General features: G+C 40.7%; 1 protein-coding gene across 1 annotated transcript in view; it reads right to left on the bottom strand.

Moving 5' to 3' along the window:
* Positions 1-1639: 1639 nt before the first annotated feature.
* ULK2 (unc-51 like autophagy activating kinase 2) overlaps positions 1640-10481 on the bottom strand; it is a 41287-nt gene continuing 32445 nt past the window's right edge. Inside the window, exons 20-28 of the mRNA XM_072882502.1 lie at positions 10218-10411; positions 9588-9697; positions 8600-8752; positions 7671-7879; positions 6196-6374; positions 5130-5248; positions 4609-4766; positions 3575-3710; positions 1640-3469 (exon numbers count right to left, since the gene is read on the bottom strand). Coding sequence (XP_072738603.1) covers positions 3402-3469; positions 3575-3710; positions 4609-4766; positions 5130-5248; positions 6196-6374; positions 7671-7879; positions 8600-8752; positions 9588-9697; positions 10218-10411 — 1326 coding nt within the window. The 3' untranslated portion in view covers positions 1640-3401. The remainder of the gene's footprint in view (positions 3470-3574; positions 3711-4608; positions 4767-5129; positions 5249-6195; positions 6375-7670; positions 7880-8599; positions 8753-9587; positions 9698-10217; positions 10412-10481) is intronic.

Raw genomic sequence — 10481 nt, 5'->3', positions numbered from 1 at the left:
ACGCAGAGATCTGAGCAGACAAAAAAGTCAAAGGATCAAAAATAAAAAAAAAAACCCACACAAAAAATAGGAGAGGAAGCAGGAGTCAAAAAGGAGGCGGGTCACAAGTCAGGTCACAAGCCAGCCTATCTGAATTTCAAAGCCTCAATGTGCTTTGAGAGCCGCAGTATCCAGCTTTACTTGCTCTAGACAAAAAAGCCAGCTTCCCTTTTCGGTGCAGCTGGGCTGTGCACTGCGCAGTGCCGTGACACCAGTGGATCACAGCAGTTACTGCCTCTGAACCCAGAGGTGACAACGGCAGTACCTTGACATTGCTGTACGAGAAAGCAGCAAGAACGACACAGAACCTAGCGAGTCCCAGGAACAAGTACACCTCTCCACTGAAAAATGCCTCTCAGAATAATTCATAGTATCTTAGCTGCAAGTTAAATTAACTAGATTTCATTCTCTGTATTAGAGGAAGGGCTGAGAGTTCCGCTTCTTGCTTCTAAAAACCAGTGTCAGAATCAAAATGTGTTTTAGATTCCTCTGTCGACATTATACACTATGGAGAGAGTGGAACAAGTACAGAACATGGTGCTCTTGAGTAGATGCTAGAGAGCTGAACTAGAAAAGCAGCACATCAAATCTCTCCTTTCAAGTTCTATCTTTCAAAAGGCTGAAAAAAAGTATTTGGTAGAAACAGGCACCTGCTGTTAGTGCGGAGAGCTGAAGACAGAGGACAGCTTCAGGATCTTTGTGGAATGAGTTTGTGCAGAAAGACAGGCCATGATCACTGGTCTCCTCCTCCTGAGAGCAGCAAACAAGAATAGCCCTTTTCTTCTCCTGTTTGTGCAGCTGTAGTCTTGCTGGCAAGAGTGGAAGGAGAATGAGCTTGAATCCTGAGGAAAAAAAAAAAAGAAAACTGACAAAACCCAGTGAGTTCCTGGGAAAAGCAGCCTATCTCCTAGACTTGTGCATGAAGTCTTTTGCTTTGGTCCTAGATCCATGTTCAGACATATCATTAGCATTCCCTGCTCACTCCTTCCTCATCCTCTTTTATCGCTATGTGCCAGTCACAAGCGTAGGGTTTTTTTAAATAATAAATTGGGAAAAATTTGATAGTACAACTCAGAAATACAACAGCAACATACCAGCAACCACAGCACACCTCAGCTGGGGAGAGGATATTAGCTACAAGGTGGACAAAGCCTGTTTTTCGTAAAGTTTGGATAGAAATTGTAACTTACTGCCAGTGCTTGTCAATTAGCTCTGTATATGCTGTTTTGGCAGCCCAGACAGCTCCTCTTTGCTAGAGGCACCTTGTTGAAAGAACATACAGCTGTTACCCAGGAACCTACTTACCATATCTGTTTTCAAACCCAAGTTTTAAAAAAAAAAAAAAAAAGGCAGGGTAAACTGTTTTCCTAAAGCAAGTGAAAACAAACTCGGGGACACTTTGTGCCAGAGCTATCCAGAGATAACGAACTCAAGCAAGTTGCCCCATCCTGCCCTGGTGGCATGTCCAGCTGCCAAGGTGAGCATCTCTTGACCCAAGCAGGGAACACTCAGCATCTGTTTAACCAGCCAAGTACAGACCATTTTTCTGAAGTTAAGTCCACTGGCCTTTGGTTACAGAGACACAGAAACTCAGTTCTACCATAGAAACACTTCTAGTGTCAGTATTTATTTTACCTTAATATACATTTATACAGGCCATAATAAAAAGGCTATTACGCAACAGTTCAGTGAGTTATTACCTAGTTTCAAGAATAATGCATGCGATTACAAAGGAGAGGTAGAAACACCGTATTAAAGACCTAAAAATACAAACATTATATAAACAAACACTTTCAAATTAACTGTTGGAATTTCATACAGATAAATAAGGTAAAAAGTACATTACTCTGTCAAAGTAAAGGAAACACATGGTTATCCGAACACTGAAACAATCTTGTGATGTGTAAGCCCTGTACAACTTTGTCAAATAGTTCAGACCACTGTGTTTAAGAGGATTAAAATGATTTTGTCCTGGAGAATGGTTTATTCAAGTATTCAAGCAGTTGAGTAACAAAAAAAGTCCCCAAAATAAAGTACAGGAACCATTTCCAGAGAAGGTGATCTGCCTAAATACTTTGCAAATTGCTGTCCTGATGATCTCATGGGATGCTTGAAATGATAATGCCTATAAGGCTAAATGAAGCTTCCCACCTCTCCCCCAAAATGCACACAAAATAATCCTGATTCTTCACACACTGTATGTAGATATTCTACATCAATCTATCAGCATCTCAAACCCCAACATTATTTTTGGGTTTTGCATGGTTCCTCGCAGAACCTTTCAGTTTACAGTATTTTTTGTAATACTGCCCAAGAAATACAGAGAACTGTCATTACACCCCTAGAGACTGCAGGCATTAATGCACATCTCGCATGCACAACAAAAGATGCAACCAAATCTATATAAAAAGCAAACAACCAGCAACTCAACATTGCTATTACTGAGAAAGTCCAGAGCAGTAGTTACTCAAGTATTAGACAAATAGGTATAAAATGGAAAGGTTCACATGAATACAAGTTTTTACAGTTTGTTTGAAAGTCTTCTAGAAGCTACATTTGAAATTCTGCAAAGAATTTTATGTACACTGAAATGAAATTCAGCCAAGTCTGTTGTGCCTTCTTTCTCTAATTTTTTTTTTAAGTAGTTCTTCAAAAATGAATATACAGTTGCTTTAGTAAATTAGTGCAAAACAAAGTATTTTGGAAGAAGATCATCAAATTGTATCCACATCAGCTGAAAACCCCCTGGGGATTTTGTACACATGGAGCGCAATTTCTTCCATTACCATCTTTCCCCCATGTAAAAGAGCACTTTCTCACCATCCCTTCAATATGACAAGCTGAGCCATGTTTACAACATGTGAGCTCCAATACGAGCCAGCTTAGCCCCGACAGCTTCAAACAGCACTTGCACATGGTTAGGGTTTCCCAAATTCACTCCGCCACATTTTACTGACAATTTACAAATATTTTTCACAAACTTTTGAGGGAATCTTCTGAGGGAAATGTCTTTTTGTACCTGATGCAGAAGGATCCACTCTCTATAAACCTCATGAGGAAAAAAAACCCCTGATCATTCAAGTTCAAAGCACATGTACAAGGGTCAGTTTGAAATGTGAAGAGAGATTCTTTTGAATTCTGTTGCTAGGAAGAAGAAGGAGCTGCTGGATCGGTAAGGCAAGTGTACTTTTGGAACTTCTCCTCTTTGAGTATGCTGCTGTTTCTTTGGTAGTCACCACAGAAATGTAAGAATCATCTTCCACGTGGGGCAGAACAAGGACAACAATTAAGCTGTAGTCAAAAAAGTGCAGTATCACTGATGTGGTCCCTTATGTTCACACCATCTGGTCCTCGGGATATTCCTACTGCTCATATACAGCCACTGTGCTATAGCAAAGTGCGGAAAGCCTTCGCTCGATGCTAGATTTATCTGCAAACAGAGAGGGGTAAAAAATAGGTGACGACTTCAGTGTTATTTGACAATGCATTAATTCCATGTAATTTTCAATATTCTCATTATTCAACATAAACTTACACTTGTGTACATTTTCTATATCTGCAGGGTCTTGCAGTATTTTAGTCAGTCCTTCCAGCAGCAAGGCTGCTTTGTGGTATCGATATGTAATATCTTCAGTTTGCTGAAACATCTCATCCAGAGCTGCCGACTGAACCTGGAATCATTTAGAAGATTCAGTTACATAAACTGCATTAGATAAGTAATGAAATGAAAAATTCAAAATGAATTATATGAAAGTGTCATTAAGAAACTATTTTTGAGCCTTAATGTAGCTGATCTGTTTTTGTAACTGTAAGACAACAAAATGAAGTCTGAGAGAAAATAGCACCTGTGTGGTATTGACTCAGGATATTCTGCACATCGAAGCTATAAAAGCACTTTTTGATCTTTTGTGTTCACGTGTGTTACAACAACATATGAATAAATACGCTTGTTCTTATACCTACATTCTCTTGTAAAGAAGACAAATTAATTGTGCAGGATTACACACCTACACCATTATCAGGGTTAAGCACAATATGTGCCAGTATCTTTTGTGCAACACCTATGTTAAAAAGACTTCCCTCTCATCAAAAAAGCTGTTTAAGTCTCCTGTATGTTTACTGCATCTGCTCCATGGCAGACAGAAAATTTATCAATTACATGAAAAAGCTTCCACATGTTTGCTACTGTTTTTGCTTTGTATGGACAGGCTGATGTAGCTTCATCAACCCAGCAGGTCAATTTGAAGAACTTCTATTGCTTCTATGCTTTAGTAAGCCTTACTGGATGAGGCTTCAGCACACAGGGCTGTGTGGCTTAGGAGTTCATTTCCTAGTGTTTGTGTACTAAATGTGCTGATGTAGGGAAAACGTCCCTGAGGAACAGTATCGGCTAGGAACTTTAGCCACAGTTAAGGCAGGGCAGGAAAGAGAGTGAAAGACTAACAAAAATTACCATGAACAGAGTTCTGGAAACATACATTCTATTTTCTGGTTATGTAGAAGAGGCGTGTGAGAGAAGGAAGCAATTCATCTCAAAGTCCTGTCATTTAGGTAAAAGGAGTGACTTACCATTTCTACAGCACAGCTGTAGATGAGTTTCTCTGCAGTTACACTGTTGATTTCATCAATGAACCTCTGCTTGTCCGAAAAGAAACGATTCAGCTTTTCTGTCAATTTCTTGCACATGCCAATACAGAATTTGTATCTCTCATTGAGGCTTTTCACAACTGGAAGAAAGGGAAGAAGAAATTAAAAGAAAAAAAACAAAACCCAACCAAACAACACCATAGCCTAAGTTCAGCTTTTCCCAGCACTAGCAAAGTCAATCTGTTTAAACTTGTGCTTTTAATTACTCTGCCGCTTCTACAAATTAAGTCTACATCAAATTATTTCCATTTCGAGTTAATAACTGCCCATTTCTTAACAGTTTCTAGCTGTATCTTTGTTTACTATCAGAATTGGGCAATTGTACATATCTAGAATTCTCTTGTACAGAAGAAAACAAACCAATGTTGCAACTTAAGCTTTTTGAGTGATGTATCAGCAAAGAAAATTCACAAGCAAAGCAAATGAGATTATGTTGCATCTACCTTGCTTAACAGCAGTGGATGGGTTCAGTTTCCCCGATTTGACCTGTGCTTTGGCAAGATGCAGAGAAGATGCTAGTAACTGGGCAGCTTTCATATACAACACCAGCTGCTCTACTTGTCTAGGGAGGGAAAGGGGGGGGAAAATTAATTAGTTATCAAAACACCTTTCTTGAACACATTCAAGCCATGGGCAGACGCCACTTTTTAATCACAACCCTACACAGGACCCAGCAGCAGCAGCAAAGGAAGCCAGATGTTTAAAATGCAACTCCACCCCTCCCTTCCCTTCACAAACACTCTGTCACGGGTTGAGAGTTCATCTGCTCATCTAGTAGCTGCAGCAGCAAATACAAACTGCTTTAATGTAGACATTTTTTAAAACGGAACACTTATTTGTGGGGACTGACTGCCCGAGGTCAATGTCTTACCACAAGCAACTGGGTGTACTTTTCTCGCAGCGTCATTTCTTATGTCCCTGGAATTCTCAGTTGTGAAAAGTAAATACTTGGCAGGTTTTTTTTTTGTTGGTGGTGTTGGTTTTTTTGGTTTGGGTTTGGTTTTTTTTTTTCCCCCAGGAAGAAGCAGGAAGTGGAACTGCCCATTTCCACCACTCCAAATTTCTCTTATTTCTCCTTGCTTCTGATTTTGTATTAGGGCTGATCGGTTCCACCAAATCGGTCAAATTTGGACACTCCTTCCCCCCTTCCCAACCCTCACCTTGGTGCTACTGCTTCAGCCTGGCCAACAGGAACAGAAGAGGGCTTGGGTCTGACAGAAGCTGGTACGCAAATTTACAGGCTTAGAAATGTTATACTGCATCTCAAGCCAGAACTCCTCACCACCTTCCCCAACTTCTGTGGCAGGCCAGTAAACACTGCCCTATTATTTCTCTGCTAGCAAATGTCTCTCTGTCCTTTGCTCTTTCTGATCTGTCCTCAGCTGTTAAAAAATGTATTCCTATAAAAGATTCTATACAGTAAAATAATCACTCTCAACAAAGAGAGCATAGTTTGAATAAATTTTTGTTGTATTCAATTCTCTTGATACTATTTGACCACATACTTACCCCCATTCTTTGCTTAGCTGGCTGATCTGATCAACAACTATGCTCTCTTGGATTTGGTACAGCGACACTGCAGAAGTACACAGGTCTGGGTTTCCTCCTCGTACTGCTGTCAGATCCAGAACACACTCTGTAAATGTCAGCATCATGTTTAGATGACGCAGTGTATCTGTATGTTCTCTCTGTCAGAGGGAAAGACGACAACAATTTAACCATTACAAGCCATAAGGCAAACAAGTACACTTAAAAGTCTTGTTAGTAATTTGAGGATTTCTTGGTATGTCAATTCTATGCAGAAAATCACATTGTAGTAGAGCCAGCACTAGGGACTACAGAACCAAATAGGTCCAAACAGATCAACAGGTATGAACTTGTTCCCTCTTTGTTAATGATTTCAAGATACTGTAGCTTATAATTAAGAGTCTTTCAACAAAGCCAAAGGAACTGGGACATGGAGTTCTATGGTTGTTAAAACCTGAGCAACTAAAGGAATCACAAGGGGGACATATTATTTGTTATTATATTATCAGCACCCCAGAAGTATGCTCGGCACTTGTATGAGAAGCCAGGAGGAACATTTGGCTTTTATTATATAACAGACTGGATACCTGCAAGAGAACTGATCTAAAGCTTCATACTTATCTGCTTCACTCTAATTTACACTTCAATCTAGAATTATATCGTGTTAAAAGGTGGCTGTTGCCAAAATTTACAATTTAAACAATTGGAGCTAACAACTCATTGCTTCTTGGTGACTAAAACAGATACTACATGCATAGTCTCTGCTAAAAAAAAAAAGTTAGCCTTCAAAACTAATCAAACATATCTTAGCAATATTTATAATCTTTTCATTGGTAACGCAGGTCTAAACACATTTTAAACTCTATCTGTGGGAAGAATACAGTGTACTGTCAAACATTCATGTTATAATGTATCGATTCAATAGGGATCCAAACACCTTCCAGCAAGATTGTGAATGAGAAAACAGAACAGCAATCTGCCTTGAGAAATTTACAGTCCAAGGATAGCATTCTGGTGAAAGACCACCCCAACTGGTGTTTTTAAAGTGCCACTCCTCCACACATTTTAAAAAATATAGGACACTCTTCCCACAAGTAGGATTTAATGTCCTCCACTGACTGTGAAGAAGCAGTTAAAAACAATGCCCAGAGGGACATTGCTACTGTCAGCACCCACATCCAGAGACTTGGCATTAAAACAGAGGCCTCTTTGGAAGACTCTGGTGAAGAAAAGCAGTCATGTTCCTTTGGTTACCTATTCAAATACGTGAAACGCCAGGAGGAACTACCAAAGTGAAATTGGCCACAATTGATACAGGGTTATTTTCAAGATCTTAAAAAGGAATATGTGAGATAGTGAAGAGGAAACTACAAAGTGCCCTGAGCAGTCCTGGTTTTACCATGTGTCTGTTTTAGCAGCATTATACATTATAAAACATTAAATTATTTTTTCTATACCTCCATTAAAGTTTCCTCAGGCAATTCGGGAGCTTCAAAAGTGATAAAGCCCTCTAAGCTGGGAGGCGAAGTACCATAAGGCATGTACTTCAGACTCGGAGCTGCCTCGGCTCCCGGAGGAGAAGAACCCATATAAATACCAGGAGGAGAGCCCATATATACACGGCCACTAGTAGAGCAGAGAGACCCTCCAGAACTGTTTGATCCAACTACAAGAAAAATAACACACACATTCAGTCTAATAGCTTGTTCCATCTCGCAGCACTGGGGCTGCAGATGATAGCAAATGACAAATCATCACATATTCACTCTTGTGAGGCTCTCCTCATCGTTCCTTGCATCACTCTGTAGAGAATGCAAAGGCTACACCTTAATGAACAGTGACTTTTTCTGACACAGTTTCTGGGAAATGGCTGACAAGGATTCCAAGGCAGACAGTCCAACAGTACAGACAAAAGGTTGTGCTGTAGTTCACAAAAGCACGGTGCTGCAGACTGCTGCTCGTCCTGAGCAGATGAAGGCCTCTACCTTGAGATCTTTGACACTTGGCAACATAGCCCATACATGCCAAAATGCAGTCAGCTCACACCCCTTGTGAGTTTTCTGGTATAATGCACAGCAGCAGGCAAAAATGCAGAATCAGAAATCTAACTTTTCCGCTCCACCTTTGTCACAGAGATCTATTACACTCCCTGTGGTGGAGTAAAGCTGTGTACACAGGAGGTTACACACTGCTGTATTGTAAATCCATGCCTCTGGCCCTCTCTTTAGGAGAGAAAAGGCAGAAGTCACCTGACATTAATCTCTACTTTTACTGTATGGCCTAGAGGACCTACTGCGCAAGGCAGTAAGCAGGTTACTGGCCCAAGAAGTGGGCAAGCCTAAATACTGCGTTTGAAGACAGTCCACAGTTGTCAGGAAAGCCTTACCGGAGGTGGTTCTTGTTCTGAGGACCATATGGGTGCAGGTAGGAGGGGTGGCGCTGCTTGGAGGGGACCCAACAGTAAACATGACAGCCCGAGAACTTGCCCCGCTTCCCATGGAAGGAGGAGCCATTGCAATTCCATAGGCCCCTGCTGGAGCTGGAAGAGAAAATTTCAGCAAGTTAGTTCCTATTACATATAACCATACCAATAAGTAATTATATACAGCAAACTGGAGCACTGCAACACAACATGCTCTGATGTAAATCCAAGACTTGGACTAGTGAGACATTCTGACAGCAAATAAAACAAGCTGAGTGGACAGCCTTGGTGATACACAAAAGGAGTCAAGGTGCAGTCTTCGTGTATCTTTTTGCTTTCAATCTTTCTCCGCTCTACCCTCGCCTGAAAAAGAGCAACAGAGGGCTCTCTCTGAGAGCCTGAGGACACCACCAGTCCTGCAGCAAAAGATACAACAGAAAAATTCTAAAGGCAGACCATGCCAGGTCTGGAGGCTAAAGACCAGCCCTATCTGCAGAACTCCTTCCATCTGCTCAAAACCAAGGCGAGAACTCCTGGTGGCCACTTGTGGCAAGGGACAAGCTGGGGGAGGGAGGAGGAGAAAAATGACCCAGAATGACATAAACTGGCTTTCATATGAAAACAAGGTGGAATTAGGAAATGAAACAGCCACAAATGTTGTATTAAAAATAAAACCAAACCAAAAAAAATCCAAATCCCTCTAGCCAGTATAGGCAGTTGAGATATTTCTGTGTTTAGGACAGAAATAGGTATTTTCCCGTCTCAATTATTTTTAAAGCTATGCTAAAGAAATGGAACATATCCCCTTCAAAGATTAAAAAAAGCCTACTGTACTGAGGCTAAAAATTGTCAGAACCAATTCTCAAAGTTCGAAGCAGAACTGTATCTAGTTGGCACTCCATAAAAAACCTAGCACATCAAGACAGCTTGGATGTATCCATCTGTTCCCTACCTGTGTCCATTGGTCGCTCCGTATTGAGGCTGTCTGTACTGCCTTGATATAACTGGCCACCAAGGGTAGTCTTTACCTGTTGATCTGACAGCTTCCCAGTACTAACAGATCTAGACGGAAAAACGTATGAATTCACAACACAGTTCTTCAGTAAGATCTTCCTATCTAACTTGCAACTAAGGCTGACTTTCAGATTCTTGCTATTTACTACAGAGAATTCTTCAACAAAAATAGAGAAAATCTTGAAATCTTGCTGTTCATCATGGACCTACTGAAATAGAGATAACCATAAACATAAAGAGAGACCTTTTTCTCTTAAAAATTTATATTGCAAATTTTGTCATATAGATTTTCAAGCAAAAACTGAACAGGCTTCACAGAGGCAATGAAATTCCATATTCAGATAATCAAACCAAAAGAGAACGAGACAGCAACACAAAGCACTCTGCAGGAAGTCCATGCTATATTTATACACAGTACAAAATGTTTCTATTGTATACACAAAACCTCAGCATCTCCTCACAGCTCACTTTTTGCATGCTCTTCCCCTCTAAGTTGCTGTGGGCAATGTACATTCTTCTGACAAGTTACCTACCCAGCTTTGCAGGTTATAAATACTACCATGCCTACCTGCCGAATGTAGTTTTACTGTGCTGTTCTCCTGCCTGCTTTTCACCTCCTTGGGCCGAGTGGAAGTGCGTGAAATCCCTTGGGTCAGTGACATCTTTAGGCTGCAACGGGGTATCTACCGAGCCCTGGCGATTAGCCAGGGCCAGCAAGTTTGAGGATGCTTGAGTTTTAGGTATTTTGAAAGGAGCTGTCGCCTTTAAGAATCAAGACCAAGAACACAAACACCAAGGTTAGAACCCCAAAATATTCTTGGGAATTGCTTCA

Source organism: Ciconia boyciana, chromosome 17 (genome assembly GCF_034638445.1).
Source record: "Ciconia boyciana chromosome 17, ASM3463844v1, whole genome shotgun sequence".
Taxonomy (NCBI): Eukaryota; Metazoa; Chordata; class Aves; order Ciconiiformes; family Ciconiidae; genus Ciconia; species Ciconia boyciana.
The sequence above is the reverse complement of the archived record's forward strand: the minus strand, read 5'-3'. Positions and strand labels throughout refer to the sequence as shown.